Below are 16,580 nucleotides of genomic sequence, written 5' to 3'. Positions count from 1 at the left end.
TACCTGTCCCAGACCTGCTGTTTTCAATTCTCTAGAGACAGCAGGAGTGGTAGAGATACTCTTAATGATCAGCTATGAAAAGCCAACTGACATTTACTCCTGAGGTACTGACTTGCTGCACCCTCGACAACTACTGTGATTATTATTACTTGACCATGCTGGTCATTTATGAACATTTGAACATCTTGGCCATGTTCTGTTATAATCTCCACCCAGCACAGCCTAAAGAGGACTGGCCACCCCTCATAGCCTGGTTCCTCTCAATGTTTCTTCCTAGGTTTTGGCCTTTCTAGGGAGTTTTTCCTAGCCACTGTGCTTCTACACCTGCATTGCTTGCTCTTTGGGGTTTTAGGCTGGGTTTCTGTACAGCACTTTGAGATATCAGCTGATGTACAAAGGGCTATATAAATACATTTGATGTGATTTTGATTTGAACTACTGAGAAGTAAAAATGCATAAAAAATGAATAAATTTCCTAAGTCTGAATCAGGCCCTATGTGTGTGACTTTTGACCAGAGCCCTGTGGGGAGTAGGATTCCATTTGGGATGAATACACAGAAGGAGGCTTGTGCTGTGAAGCTCCATTATTGTATTTTTCCTCTGAGTAGGGATTTTTATTAATGGCTCAGGCCAGACCTCCATCCCTCCTCCTCCCCCATGAAGAAGCCTGGTGGCTCTTGTGTCCTGGATGGCTCGACTGGTTCTAGTGGCGATGTGGAGTAGCCTAATGTGTCACACCCTGATCTGTTTCACCTGTCCTTGTGATTGTCTCCACCCCCTCCAGGTGTCGCTTATTTTCCCCAGTGTATTTATCCCTGTGTTTCCTGTCTCTCTGTGCCAGTTCGTCTTGTATGTCTCCAAGTCAACCAGCGGTTTTCCCGTTCTCCTGCTTATTGCATTCTCCTTTTTCTAATCGTCCTGGTTTTGACCCATGCCTGTTTCTGGACTTTGTACCCGCCTGCCTGACCATTCTGCCTGTCCACGACCATTCTCTTGCCTACCCCTTTGGATTAATAAACATTGTAAGACTCCAACCATCTGCCTCCTGTGTCTGCATTTGGGTCTCGCCTTGTGCCTTGATATAATGGTCAATGCAGCAGAGCAGTACTACCGCACAGAGAGGACAAATGAGGCCAAGACCATTCAACGCAAAAAATCATATATTTGATTTGTTATTGTTGTCGCATTTCGTTCAACAGTGTATACCATGCGTATCCTGTACATCAGACAAATAAACTTGAACAAAACACATGGCAGATTCTCTCTTCTCCTGTCTTGTCTTGAGTGGGAGGAGGGGATGGTGGTTGGGGCCATCATCTAATCAGCCTGCTACCCGGCCCCATTCCCTTTCCCCATTAAGCCTCTCATGTGGAAAAGAAGGGGTAGGGAAAGAGAGATTCTTAAGACAGATACTTATTTTGTTTTGCGAGCGCATCATAAAAAGGGATTTGCCGGAGAAATTAACAAGAGCCCTTGATATGCAGATCAGTGCCCATTAATCAAAGAAATTAGATTAGGATTCCAAATGAGATGAAGAAAGGCTTCATTATCTTGGTTGAGTGTCATGTTTAATAATGTGGAACGGCTGTGTAATTCACTGGAGGAGTGGGCTGAGGAGAAGACGTAGCGGGTCCTTGGCGCGGTTATTTTAAGCGCTAGGTGACCCAGGGAGCAGGAAAACAGGGGGCTGGGGAGTGCAGGGGGCCAGGGGGAACCGCTCAGCAGACAGTGGAGGGAGAGGGGGGAAGAGAATCAAAAGAGTACGCTCCTACGGGAGCCAGGCGACTATGTGTGGTGCCTTTGATGTTAAAGTGTCTTGGCGTATTGTGGGGAGCGGGGTCTCCACAATGCATGAATAATGGTTTGTATAAATGTTGCCACTGCAATGCACTGTGACTGCACTCATGCACCAGCAAACTCTGCTGCCATCTCTCTGTGTTGTTCTGGTCCAGGTAAGGACTGGGTAATACACACAAAGATAAACATAAACACCCAGGCAAATGTTATAGAACAGACTAGAGCTTCATATTAAATAGCCCCCCCATATACAGTATGAACAAAACGTGACATGTAAATGTAAATACTGTGCTGTTGCTGGGGCATCTCAAAATGTATTTTGACAAACTTCTTACCTCTAGGAAAAAAAACTGAAGTCACTGATGACTACAGGGCTCTACTCTCCCGCTCCTTGGTACTCGGGAGTCTGCGAAATTATGCTGGCATTCATATTTAATACTACGAGGAAAAGGAGAGAAACAAATGTGCCGGGTCCTTTGTCTTTGTGTCAAGTGAAATATGCTTGGAAAATCATTTGAAATGGAAGACATGGGAAATACAGCACTGTAACTTGGCGTTGTGGCTCTGAATAATGTAGAGAAGGACAGCCGGACCCGAGGTGGGGCGGTGAGTAGGTAGGCAAAGAGGGCCGGTTTAACACAGAAAATCTGCCCTACAACCAGAGAGGCCAGCCGAACACTTACTGTTTTTTCGTGATGAAATATGCAACAACCTTTGGCATGGGTTGACATGAATGAGCATCAAGTGCAAATTTGCAAAAGGTAATGTGTAAGTGCAAGTAGGAACTTACAGCCAGGGTCTCTGTACATCAATGAAATCCTCATATCTATTCTTAGTATAACTTTATACACATTATTGAGTAATCAACTGATCATTTGATGGTTAGATGGTTACTGGACAGTGGAAATGTAAGTGCTTATTTCAGACATCCAATCAAAACAAATGTTTTCTCAGATCTATCACACATAAGAGGGACAGTGACCCCAACTAACTGACTCTGTGTGATTCCACTGAAAATGAAGTGAATGTCACAGCTCCCTTACATGCACGCACGCACACACACACACACACACTTAGTGCTCTAAAGATGTCATGTAAAGCTATCAAGCCTTCGGACTGACCTTAGAATGACCTTGCAAGGAGATAGTACACAGAGATAGTATTCCCATCAGAATATGTTGTAAAAGAACGATTTGATGTACAGTCACAATGATATGGGTGAGTTTATAAGACTAGTTTATAAGCAGGTATAGACCACTATTCCAATTCCAAGGAGCTTGATATGGCCTCTGATCTCACTAGAGGGCAGTGGAGCGATGCATTTGAGGAATATATTTAACCAAATGAAGTGTTAATATCAAAAAGGGCCCACTGTGTCTGTGGTAGGAGGCTCTGCATCACGGTTGTGTCAGTAAACCACAAAGTAGCTGTGTCCATCTTACGATGATTTGCTAAGTCTACAGAGTACATAAGGGCCCACTTTAAGAACTGTGAGTGTGTGTGTGTGTGTGTGCGTGTTTGCTATGTCTGTGTGTGTGTGTGTCTGTATATGTGTGGGAGTGTATGTGACAGGTAGGCTGTCTGCACATTGGAATTGAACCTGACAGCACAGCTGCTGATTACAATTTGAACACAGAGGGAGGCCAGGCGGTGTGCTGCATTACAGCACTACTGATAAAGGTCAAGTCATCTCTATATGAGACCAGAGTGCTAGAGAACATCAGTCACAGACAAACCATCCATTCAGCGCAGGCTAGATTCCTATTCAAACCAGATATTAGGTTGCTGGAGACTGATGGTGGCTGAAGGTTATTAGTCTCACTCTTCTATGAGGGTTATACAAAAGGTAAACAATGCTAGACTAGGAGCCTTTGTAGCTCTTTGGCAGCCATTTTGTATTGTTCATCAGACACCCATTAAGGGTACAGCCTGGCAGCTACACAGTGTATTAACACAAATGTTGATAAGGTTTTCATGTTTCCTGATGAAAGTGGCCGTTCTTACCAGATTAATTATTCTGCACTCTTAGAAAACAGGTGCTATCTAGAACCTAAAATGGTTCCACCTGGAAACAAAAAACTGGGGACATTTTGTTGGTCCCCACAAGTCAAATGCTATTTCGAAGGGGTTTAGGGATAGATATAATTAGAGGGTTAAGATATAATTAGAGTTAGGGTTAAGGTTAGGTTATGGGGTTAGGTTTAGGTTATGGGGTTAGGTTTAGGTTATGGGGTTAGGGTTAGGGTTAGGTTTAGGTTGTGGGGTTAGGGTTAGGTTTAGGTTATGGGGTTAGGGTTAGGGTTAGGTTTAGGTTATGGGGTTAGGGTTAGGTTTAGGGAAAATATGATTTAGAATGTTTATAAATTGAGTGTCACCACAAGGTGTGTGTGTGTGTGTGTGAGAGTGTGCGCGTGCGCGCGTGCGTGCGTAGGGATATCCACACACATTAGGCCGCTTCCATTAGGAACCAAATGATTAACTCTTGTTTCAACAAAACAATTTCCCATCCTTTCCTTCCATGTCTGTATAAACCTCTTCAGAACACTCATACATACCTTACGCCCTGTACTGACCCCTTTACGAGTGCTAGCTGGTTGATTGGCTGAAACAAGAGGCTTAAATGAAAGCACTAGCTGAGATTGCTCACCCTCTTGTTAACCCTCTTTGTCTGAAACCAGTCGCTCACCTCAAGCACCATCATCAGCCGCTCGTTCCCCAGCCCCTCTCACTGACTCTGTGATTACCGACTGGCCCGGCTAAGGAGGGCTCACCCCCACTTTAAGGGATTACAAATTACAGTGTACAGACAAGGTGCTACTTGCTGTTACTGGGGAGACTACCAAACTAACTTATAAGTGACTCTACATCATCACTTTCTCTTGTTATCAGTGGTTGTGTTATGTTTCCTTCTCGCTGCCATAAGTGGTGTACCTTTGTTGATCTGTGAGACATTTTTAGAAGATAATGTCGCCATGTCTAGATGTGAGAGACTTTGTGCAACATGAGTTCTCATCTTGATTAGAGTTTAAGCTAACATATATTTTTTCATGTGGAAGAGTGGGTATGGGTGTTTGTTAGTATACCTAGAACAGCATAGAGTAGCTGAGGACTGGACACAGGTGATTCAAATGACCCCTTGCTCAATCCCAAACCATTTGGCACCAGCCACTGAAGGTAAAATGGATCCCTTAATATCAGCCACAACCACGACATGCTAAACTAAAGAAAGGAAGAAACAGGGGGGAGTTAGGGGAGAGATTATCATTCCCTCCAACCTCTCTCTCACCACAAATGAATGTGCTTTCATCCACTTTCAATTCCCCTTATCAAACGGCAGCAGCAGAGGAAACCTCCGATACTTAAAGTGACAGTGGCATTAAAGGATGGTCTTCATCTCCTGTCTCACGGGGAAAGTGACATTTAACTACACACCCAGGAACCTGTCACTTGTTTATTGCACAAGACAGTCAGTGGATGAACGTTGAGGAGGGGAGGCCCCTACTGTAAATCAACGTGGCTGTAGACCACTGCATTCTCCCAGACGAGTCACATTAAAAGACAAGTTCCAAGAGGACATCTTGTCAGATATTATGTGACAGGCTTAGAGAGCCAAGGAGGAGTGTCGGCTGTGTCAAACTTTGATTAAAATGAGAGTGGTGGAAAATACTGGCTATCATTTATTTATCTGGCATTTGTGTGAACACAACGTACAGACATTAAAATGTGCTCTTAGGAGTAAGGAGACTCAAGGGTTTGTTTTCAAACACATCAGCACAGGCATGTGGTGTTGGATGGCTGGGATTGAAGACTGACAGCAATATATTGCTGGGAGAGGACACATGCCCCCAGAGCAATACTGCAAGCTGATTCCAGTGACAAATATGTCCAAATGTGCATCTGGCAATAAGCTGTGGGGTATGAGATGTGACACTCATACTTGCGAGGAAAACAGCAGCCATCTCACCAGCAGGATATGGTCTGTAACTCTACACAGCTGTATCTACACTATTAGAAAAAAGGGTTCCAAAAGGGTTCTTTTGCTGTCCCCATAGGAGAAACCTTTTTGGTTCCTGGTAGAACCCTTTGGGTTCCAGGTAGTACCCCCTTGTGTTCCATGTATAACCCTCTGTGGAAAGGGTTCTACATGGAATACAAAAAGGATTCTACATGGAACACAAAAAGGTTCTACATGGAACACAAAAAGGATTCTACATGGAATACAAAAAGGATTCTACACGGAACACAAAAAGGTTCTACATGGAACACAAAAATGATTCTACATAGAACACAAAAATAATTCTACATGGAACCCAAAAAGGATTCTCCTATGGGGACAGCCAAAGAACCCTTTTAGGTTCTAGATGGCACCTTCTCTTCTTTTCTATTTTATTTTTATTTAACCGTTATTTTACCAGGTAAATTGACTGAGAACACATTCTCATTTATAGCAACAACCTGGGGAATAGTTACAGGGGTGATGAATGAGCCAATTGTAAACTGGGGATGATTAGGTATGAGGACCAGATTGGGAATTTAGCCAGGACACCGGGGTTAACACCACTACTCTTAAGATAAGTGCCATGGGATCTTTAGTGACCACAGAGATTCAGGACACCCGTTTAACATCCCGTCCGAAAGACGGCACCCTATACAGGGCAATGTCCCCAATCACTGCCCTGGGGCATTGGGATATTTTTGGCCAGAGGGAAGAGTGCCTCCTACTTGTCCTCCAACACCACTTCCAGCAGCATCTGGTCTCCCATCTAAGGACCAATCAGGACCAACCCTGCTTAGCTTCAGAAACAAGCCAGCAGTGGGTTACAGGGTGGTATGCTGCTGGCTAAGTGTGTACCAGAGACATTTCAAACCGGCTACTTTATGTGGGGCCACAAAGCCCCTCAGTCCTTGGTCATGACACGAGTCACAAAGACGTCACAGTGCCTGCATGACTGAACTCTTAGTGATTGTTGTTGAACTGCTTTTTTAAAAGACAGCTGTCATGCAATTCAACACAACAGACTGAGCACATGCACTGCAATACAAGCTACGCCATTTTCCAGAACCCATGAATAGCGAGAGTTACACACCCAGGATGGAAAACTAGAACAGTCAGTCAATGGTGACACTATACGGACAGACACTAATTGTCACTTGACTTTAAGGACTTTTAAAGAAGGAAGGGAAACGGGCTTATCAGTTTCAGTAATGAAATTAGGCTTTACTGTTCACAAGTCATAAAGTAGTGACATAAGATGGAAACCCCCTCAGAGTTATCCTCACTTGAATGGTTCAAATAGACATTGGAAACAGGATCAGCTAAAGGCGTCTGCAGGCTTTCCATCCGAAACAGTTTGTGCAAACAGTTTGTGCATATATTATAAAGACATTTTGTGAATTTTTTGTTAGTTTTGTTCTTTAGCAAGGGTTCTTCGGCTGTTCATGAGAACAAAAACAATTCTTGGTCAACAATAGGGATTCTTCAAAGGTTTTTTTGTCATTCACAACGATAGATGACTTGTTTTCATGCAAAAAATAGTTCACTTGACAAATACTGCACCAAACATCTTAGCGACTTCTAAATGAAAAATGTCTAAGTGAATGACAGATTTTTTGAGTTATCTTAGATTAATTCGGACTAATTTGAGGAAGTGTATACTGGCTACGGCATCTCAAGGTGGACAAACAGTACTATTTACACTTTTTTTTCTTTTCAAGCAAAAGTCTTCTAAGGGAGTATGCGAGCACACTTGTTCGGATCACCTAGTTGAGTTATTGGGACTCACAGAACAGAGTCAGAGAGGGAGAGAGTAGGAGGGGCACAGGGTGTAGTTTTAGACTGCCAGCTGACTTGCGATTGGCTAACCTGTCAGCCAATGACTCCAAAGACAAATGAAGTGTCACAGAGAGAGATTAGATAAATAAGTGGAATGAAGAGTAGGAGGCCTGCTCAGGTTTATTTCAATTTGGCAGAGTCGCCAGAGCGTGGCTGGGACTTCATCCCTAATGACCTGGGAATGGGAGAGGGCTAGCTCTCTCTTGGTGTGTGTGTGTGTGTGTGTTACCCTGGTTGGAGGGGAGGCTGGAACAGAAACAAACAGAAGCTTATGTCCAGCGGATAGAGACCTGCTTTACTTAAACGTGAAGGGTCAATAAATATTTAAAAAACATACATTATCAATTTAATAAAAGTAATAATTGCCTCTACATCCGTGTCTCATGTCTGTTTGCTCTTCTTGGTGAGGTAGCTCTGATAGTAGAAGTTTCTGAAGAGTACGATGAGGCTGAGGGAGTAGGCAAACACCACAGCATTCATGGAGTCTGGGAAGTCGCAGTCAGTGAACAGGTTGTAGCTGGTGTGGATGGTCACTATGAAGAACTGGAGCTGGGGTCACAGAGGGTCAACATAACCAGTGTCAATAAGAAGAAAGCTCAGTTGTGGGCTTCTAGTGTGACCACATTGAAAGTACACAGTTGTAGAGCCAATAAAAAAATGTTGTGTATTCAGCACTGATGCAGCTTCATACAGTACATGCCGTATGATCCTATTGTCTTCACACAACAGTTATTAGCGGGGGTCTTACAGTAAGGCTTCAGGGTTAATAAGGTCAGTGATGATCTCAAAACATGGCTAAAACTATAATTTTGATATCATGGATAGTCAGTCTTTGCATACATAGCTCTTGCTTTGAATATGAGAGTGGTTCCTGTTCTCCAGGCCCATCCCTCAACTTTTCACCAAAACACAGGTGGGAAGACAGCTTTGTTATTGTTTCAATTAAGGATTCCAGCTGATAATGCAAAATGTAGATTTCTGCCGAAATAGACATACCCAAAAGTAATTCTTTTTTTATGAGATGGCCATAAACAATAACTAGTTAATTGCTGCATACTTCTAGGAGTCTGGTTAAACATAGTTATACATTGCTGAAGTGTACTTACTTTCGAGGACACAAGCTCAAGTAAATATTACAAATATTATAAAAATATACAGTACCAGTCAAAAGTTTGGACACACCTACTCATTCCAGTGTTTTTCTTATTTTTCTTATTTTCTACATAAAGTAGTGAAGACATCAAAACTATGAAATAACACATATGGAATCATGCCGTAATCAAGAAAGTGTTAAAGAAATGAAAATGTATTTTTATATTTGAGATCTTCAAAGTAACCATCCTTTGCCTTGATGACAGCTTTGCACACTTTTGGCATTCTCTCAACCAGCTTCATGAGGTAGTCACCTGGAATGCATTTCAATTAAAAGGTGTGCCTTGTTAAAAGTTAATTTGTGGAATTTCTTTCCTTCTTAATGCATTTGACCCAGTCATTTGTGTTGTAACAAGGTAGGGGTGGTATACAGAAGATGGCCCTATTTGGTAAAATATCAAGTCCATATTATGGCAAGAACAGATGAAATAAGCAAAGAGAAACGACAGTCCATTTTACTTTAAGACATGAAGGTCAGTCGCAAAAACCATCAAGCAGCCAACAAATGCTCAGCATATGTGGGAACTCCTTCAAGACTGTTGGAAAATAATTCCTGGTGAAGCTGGTTGAGAGAATGCCAAGAGTGTACAAAGCTGTCATCAAGGCAAAGGGTGGCTACTTTGAAGAGTCAAAAATCGAAAATCTATTTTAATTTATCCAAACTTTTGACTGGTTCTGTACATTCAACAAGTGGAATAGGTCTTGAAATGACTGAAATGCTTTCTAAATAAATAAATAAAATTAGAAACAACTTACTATGAGATTTCATATTTATTTTAACTGTAAAATAAATATGATCATATTTAGTGACAGTACAAATGTGACCCCATTTCATGTACAGTGGAGCAAAAAAGTATTTAGTCAGCCACCAATTGTGCAAGTTCTCCCACTTAAAAAGATGAGAGAGGCCTGTAATTTTCATCATAGGTACACTTCAACTATGACAGACAAAATGAGAAAAAAAAATCCAGAAAATCACATTGTAGGATTATTAATGAATTTATTTTCAAATTATGGTGGAAAATAAGTATTTGGTCAATAACAAAAGCTTATCTCAATACTTTGTTATATACCCTTTGTTGGCAATGACAGAGGTCAAATGTTTTCTGTAAGTCTTCACAAGGTTTTCACACACTGTTGCTGGTATTTTGGCCCATTACTCCATGCAGATCTCCTCTAGAGCAGTGATGTTTTTGGGGCTGTTGCTGGGCAACACAGACTTTCAACTCCCTCCAAATATGTTCTATGGGGTTGAGATCTGGAGAGGCCACTCCAGGACCTTGAAATGCTTCTTACGAAGCCACTCCTTCGTTGCCCGGGCGGTGTGTTTGCGATCATTGTCATGCTGAAAGACCCAGCCACGTTTCATCTTCAATGCCCTTGCTGATGGAAGGAGGTTTTCACTCATGGCCCCATTCATTCTTTCCTTTACACGGATCAGTCGTCCTGGTCCCTTTGCAGAAAAACAGCCCCAAAGCATGATGTTTCCACCCCCATGCTTCACAGTAGGTATGGTGTTCTTTGGATGCAACTCAGCATTCTTTCTCCTCCAAACACGACAAGTTGAGTTTTTACCAAAAAGTTATATTTTGGTTTCATCCGACCATATGACATTCTCCCAATCTTCTTCTGGATCATCCAAATGCTCTCTAGCAAACTTCAGACGGGCCTGGACATGTACTGGCTTAAGCAGGGGGACACGTCTGGCACTGCAGGATTTGAGTCCCTGGCGGCGTAGTGTGTTACTGATGGTAGGCTTTGTTACTTTGGTCCCAGCTCTCTGCAGGTCATTCACTAGGTCCCCCCAGTGTGGTTCTAGGATTTTTGCTCACCGTTCTTGAGATCATTTTGACCCCACGGGGTGAGATCTTGCGTGGAGCCCCAGATCGAGGGAGATTATCAGTGGTCTTGTATGTCTTCCATTTCCTAATAAATGCTCCCACAGTTGATTTCTTCAAACCAAGCTGCTTACCTATTGTAGATTCAGTCTTCCCAGCCTGGTGCAGGTCTACAATTTTGTTTCTGGTGTCCTTTGACAGCTCTTTGGTCTTGGCCATAGTGGAGTTTGGAGTGTGACTGTTTGAGGTTGTGGACAGGTGTCTTTTATACTGATAACAAGTTCAAACAGGTGCCATTAATACAGGTAACGAGTGGAGGACAGAGGAGCCTCTTAAATAAGTTACAGATCTGTGAGAGCCAGAAATCTTGCTTGTTTGTAGGTGACCAAATACTTATTTTCCACCATAAGTTGCAAATAAATTCATAAAAATCCAACAATGTGATTTTCTGGATTTTTTTTCTTCTAATTTTGTCTGTCATAGTTGAAGTGTACCTATGATGAAAATTACAGGCCTCTCTCATCTTCTTACGTGGGAGAACTTGCACAATTGGTGGCTGACTAAATACTTTTTGCCCTAATGTAACTGAAGACAGAGCATTTTCTGCCAAGCCTCCTCTGAGCAACGCCATTCGAATTGTTGCAGACTCGTTACAACTTCAGCTTTACACACAAAGTTATGTTGTCCCTTAGTGACCAAAAGAAAGTGGTCGTGTTTCAATTCTATGAAATAATTTACAATGTTTTCATGTTGAGAGTTCTAAATCCGGCTCAGAATATCACAGTGAGATGAAACCACGATACCTGAAATCGCTAGACTCTCCCTTTTAATATGTTGTCTCAGTTGCTCAGAGGGAGAGCAAATCTATTATTTGTCTGGATAAGCCAGAAAATGTGACATGTCACTCCCTATGCTAATGTGGGGTTTGAAAACGTATACTTCAAGTCAGGTCTGCTGACAGAGTGGTAGTGGAGACAAGACGGATGGGGCTTTCTGCCAATATAAGACACTGGACCCTGTGAAGTTCACATAGTGCTTTGCATACCAACATGTCAGTCAGAACCAGCCCAGAACCGGTAATATCGGGGACTTTTAAAGGGGGTTTTAAAGCACTTTGAGGTTCTTAGGGTAAAATCCCCTACAGGATATAAAGTAAATGTACATTTGTATTATCTCGACTCTAGTGAATGTACTGTATGGGTGCTATTTTGGAGGCCATACTGTAGCAGAGGCTCTGCATCAAGGCCACTCTACTCACCAGCTGCAGGGAAGTGAGGTAGCGCTTCCACCACAGATACTGCTGCATGTGAGGCCCCAGCGCTGCCAGCCCATAGTATAGATACATCACCACGTGCACCAATGAGTTGATAAGGCCTATAAGGAAGGCTGGAGGGAGGAGAACACACAATACACAGGGAATGGGCGATTCATTCAGTGATCCGTTTACAGCAGTTCTTCATTTATTACAAGGTCAGTTGTTTATAACTTGTTTCTAAAGCTGGGTTCTTTAATTGAATGACAAGGCTTTGATTCATCCTTTATTTTATCTCAAGGCGTAACTAACTATCTGCCCATCTAAGTACATGCAATGTGAAAATAAATAGCCAGGCTGTGTTGACTATCTATAAACCTAAAGGAGGGCAAATGCTGCACTAAGATGCTTCGCCAGCTGTTTTCTGCAAACTCACCGCCGTTTTAAACAAATTATACAGCATCTTAGTGCCAAAAACTTGTCTTAATCCTGCCGTTGTTCCTAGCTGGTCTATTTTGATGACTCCTTTGACCACTGCAAATGTCTTTTTCAAATAGCAGGGGTGTGGAACAGTTCCAAGGACACGGTAGGTATCACGGCATGTGTTCCAGAGTCATTGAAATGTCAGGTGCATTTCAATGTGTGGGTGTGTGTACTGTATGTCTCCTACAGAACAAGTCCTTTATGAATAGCCTAATCATTATTTCAACCAATACTGAGCAGGAAGCAGACACAAGAAATAGATTGTGCAGTGCCATACTGTTACATATAGGACATAATTGTCTGGGTCTAGCACCGGGTAAATGAATCACCGTCTCGGCTGTAGTAATGTGACAACCCTTACACTGGCCTCCTGCCACGTATTTGACCCCAGCCCACCAGTTGAAGATCATGGTGCCGTGGTGGTAGACATGCAGGAACGTCAGCTGACTGTTCTTCTTCCTCAGGATGAAGAAAAGCTGGAAGAGACGTGTCATATTTCATTTATTTATCAAACCTGACAGATATACAAGAATATGACAAGAAACACAATTAGCTACAGTCACATGGACAGAAGACAGCACATTAAAGATGTCTTGATAGAAGAGATGTAATAAGAGCACACCGTTTTTGCTTCAACCTGGGATAGTAGAATCCCTGAAGTGTACTTACAGTATCACTGAGCTCGATGACTTTGGAGAAGTAGAACCACCAGCAGACCTTGGCCATCTGTTCAGGACACATAGAAGATACATTTCGGCAGTAGGTTAAGATTATAAATCATTTACACACAGTATATGTACATTAAGGCAATTGCAAAGCATTGCAGTGGACATGAGTTACCCGCATTGCCAGTGGGCTGGTGTTGTAGTCCACAGGCTGACATAATATACTATAGTTTGCCAACCAGGATGACGCTGTGAACTGAGGAGAGAGAATGCATTAAAATACTACATGCTTACAGGTAGAGAAATAGCTACTCATCATCACTTATTTACACACACACTATATAACAAGGATATAGATAGGTACTGTAATGTGTACAGTAGATCCAAAGCACATCCAATATGAGTAAAATAGCTACAAGTTATCCATGCTTTCCACTGTTTCCATACCTCATAGAACATATAGGCAGACAGGCAGACCATAGCAAAGTTGTAAATGATGAGCACAGGCTTGAGGTTGACTGGCTGTCTCTGAGCCATCAGCTTGGGGCCCACCCATATGAGGAGCAGGTAGCACAGGAAGATGCAAGTGATTGGCACAGGTGAGTACACCAGCAACCAGCTGTCAGTTCTTTTGTCTGAAAGCACACAGAGACAGCATTACTATAGGATAAGAAAATGGATAGGTGAAGCAATGATTCACGTATGTTGGTCTTGTACTGGTAACTTCAGTCAGCACGGTCTGGTTTTAGAAGCTGGGCACAGTTACCTCCATTATCTAGAACCCCTTGGTAGAACAGTTGGATTTTCTGCCATGTTGTGGCCATCCCTAAACGCTGCAAAAAATGCATTATATGATGAGTTAAATGCATTTTATCACTTTACATTATATGAAGTAAATATTAACTCTGATGAAGCTATCCAAATAGTTGGTGTGAATTATTTGCTCCTAGAAGTTTACATTTTAGAACTCATACAGCAGATTTCAGAAGGATGTCTATGAAAGCGACAGTACTGCCACCTAACGTCAGATTGGTCAATTATGAAAAGGGTCACAATTGCAAAACACGCACAGAAATACTGTATCTGAGGCGTTTTGTTGATAGGCTACTCAAATCAGTCGGCCAGCTGGATAAGCTAAAGCAGGTTTAGCTTCTTGCTTCAGGAGGATTTAGGAAATCCCTTACACAACGGCACAGCATATTGAACCTCGGATAACCTCTTCTGTATTTTAACTCTGTCGCCTACAAGAGTTACACATTTATGATTTTTTTCTCTCTCACAGAAGTGTGTATAGCTCTTTATGAAATAACAAGGTGTTGGCATGAATAGTGGAGATGATGACAATGGTGATGATCAAATGATTAAGGTATTTCCCTTGGTTATACCACTACAGTCTAGACTAGAGAGACATTCATTTTAGAAATGACAAAATAACTATTTAGGCTAGGCCTAACTGATTTTGTCATACGAAAGTCATTTATAATAGGCTGTAATTGTCTATATTCAGGTGCGAGATTAACAGAACTTACTTCGTAGGCTGCACTCATCGACCGGAATGCACAAATTGCAGATCTGATGGTCGCAAACCATCTAACCATGGTTGAATTTGTCCGCCATCCAACGCAGCATTCTCTCTGAGTGTTGATGGCGATATGAGTGAGCTGAATTGTCGTTTACCATCACCCCCCGCGGCAATGAGGTAATCCACCTGCTGTGCATGGTATTTTAGCCTATAGCCGAGCCCTAGGCTATCTATTTCATGCCTTGCCCACTTGTGAGAAGCTATTTAACTTGAATAAATGTATGGTTTCAAAGAATAGTGAATAGATATAGGCCTAGGCCCAAACACAAACAGTAACATTGACCTAGTATTCTTTAGGAAATAGCCTATGAGTTTACATAAAGGTGAAACAATATTGACGCTCAGTGCTTGATTTAGACAGGAGCTCACCAGTACTCCGGCACCACAAATGTTCTAATGCTTGAGCTCCTGTTCTTCATAGAATATTAGCTCAAAAGTATTGTGGAGCTCCTGTACCTAAATATAAACAGTACCGGCACCCAACACCAGTACTGGCACCTATTTCAGTCCAAGTCAAACACTTAATGACACTGAGATGTAGCCCTACTGCTCATTAACAATGTATGGCTCACAGGTCAGTAGGAGCAAGGTAAGACTCATTCAACTAATTCAGCTCACCAACCGCTTCTCTGGCACATCAGTGATAGAGCAACAGAGTTGTTCATCAGCTCAGAGTCAGACTAGTGTCACGCCCTGACCTTAGTTATCTTTGTTTTCTTTATTATTTTGGTTAGGTCAGGGTGTGACGAGGGTGGTTTGTTAGTTTTTGTATTGTCTAGGGGATTTTGTATGTCTAGAGGTTTTTGTAAGGTTTATGTATGCCTTTGGTGGCCTGAATTGATTCCCAATCAGAGGCAGCTGTTTATCGTTGTCTCTGATTGGGGACCATATTTAGGTAGCCATATTCCTTGGGTAGTTTGTGGGTTCTTATTCTATGTTTAGTTGCCTGTTCTGCACTTCTCATATTAGCGTCACGGTTCATTTTGTTGTTTTGTATAGATTGTTCGGTGTTTTTTCTTTAATAAAGAAGTGTGTAAGCTTACCACGCTGCGCCTTGGTCTCCTCCATATGACGACCGTGACAACTAGATCCAAACTGCATTACGAATTCCCTACTCCTGTCTGCCCCCTCCCCACTGTCTGCCCCCTCCCCACTGTCTGCCCCCTCCCCACTGTCTGCCCCCTCCCCACTGTCTGCCCTGGGTGCTTGTCTTAGATCACTTTATGAAACTCTTATTATTTCTACTTTTTAAGTTTTGCTGATGTATTCATATTCGGTTTCCTCCCTGTATCCACTGTCAGTAACTCCAGACCAGTGGTGTAAAGTACTTAAGTATAAATACTTGAAAGTACTACTTAAGTCTTTTTTTTTTTGGTACTGTATCTGTACTTTACTTTACTATTTATATTTTAAACAACTTTTACTTTTACTTCACCACATTCCTAAAGAAAATTATGTACTTTCTACTCCATACATTTTCCCTGACACCCAAAAGTACACATTTTGAATGCTTAGCAGGACAGGACAATTGTCTAATTCACACACTTATAAAGAGAACATTCCTGGTCATCCCTACAGCCTCTGATCTGGCTGACCCACTAAACACGTTTGTTTGTAAATTATGTCCGAGTTGGAGCGTGCCCCTGGCTATACGTAACTTTAAAAAATTTGAAAATGGTGCCGTCTAGTTTGCTTAATACAAGGAATTTGAAATTATTTATACTTTTACTTTTGGTACCTAAGTATACTTTAGCAATTACATTTACTTTTGATACTTAAGTTTTCTTTTTAAACCAAATACGTTTTGACTTTTACTCAAGTAGGATTTCACTGGGTGACTTTTACTTGAGTCATTTTCTATTAAGGTATCTTTACTGTTACTCAAGTATGACAGTTGGGTACTTTCCCCACCACTGCTCCAGACAAGCAAAATAAACCTACCCTGCCCCACCCTTTATGAACATAGAAACACAACAAA

General features: G+C 42.0%; 1 protein-coding gene across 1 annotated transcript; it reads right to left on the bottom strand.

Annotated features, from left to right (window-relative positions):
* Window positions 1-7,757: 7,757 nt before the first annotated feature.
* Window positions 7,758-14,793, bottom strand: elovl8a (ELOVL fatty acid elongase 8a). The gene is made up of 8 exons (XM_021611266.2): window positions 14,550-14,793; window positions 13,787-13,853; window positions 13,468-13,655; window positions 13,196-13,276; window positions 13,025-13,081; window positions 12,717-12,831; window positions 11,879-12,006; window positions 7,758-8,179 (listed from the first exon to the last, which is right to left on the bottom strand). The coding sequence occupies exons 1-8, from the start codon at window positions 14,616-14,618 to the stop codon at window positions 8,012-8,014; spliced, it is 873 nt and encodes a 290-aa protein (XP_021466941.1). The 5' UTR covers window positions 14,619-14,793; the 3' UTR covers window positions 7,758-8,011.
* Window positions 14,794-16,580: the final 1,787 nt, after the last annotated feature.

The sequence above is a fragment of the Oncorhynchus mykiss genome, chromosome 8 (assembly GCF_013265735.2).
Source record: "Oncorhynchus mykiss isolate Arlee chromosome 8, USDA_OmykA_1.1, whole genome shotgun sequence".
Taxonomy (NCBI): domain Eukaryota; kingdom Metazoa; phylum Chordata; class Actinopteri; order Salmoniformes; family Salmonidae; genus Oncorhynchus; species Oncorhynchus mykiss.
This window is presented reverse-complemented; position numbering and strand designations above follow the sequence as displayed.

Bases quoted from the DNA above. Each gene is read 5' to 3' on its own strand.
- elovl8a (XM_021611266.2), bottom strand. From the start codon at position 14,618: ATGGTTAGATGGTTTGCGACCATCAGATCTGCAATTTGTGCATTCCGG. The intron at 13,854-14,549 runs GTAAGTTCTGTT...CATTTTTTGCAG, and splicing joins CGATGAGTGCAGCCTACGAA to CGTTTAGGGATGGCCACAAC. The intron at 8,180-11,878 runs GTGAGTAGAGTG...CTGTGACCCCAG, and splicing joins ACCTCACTTCCCTGCAGCTG to CTCCAGTTCTTCATAGTGAC.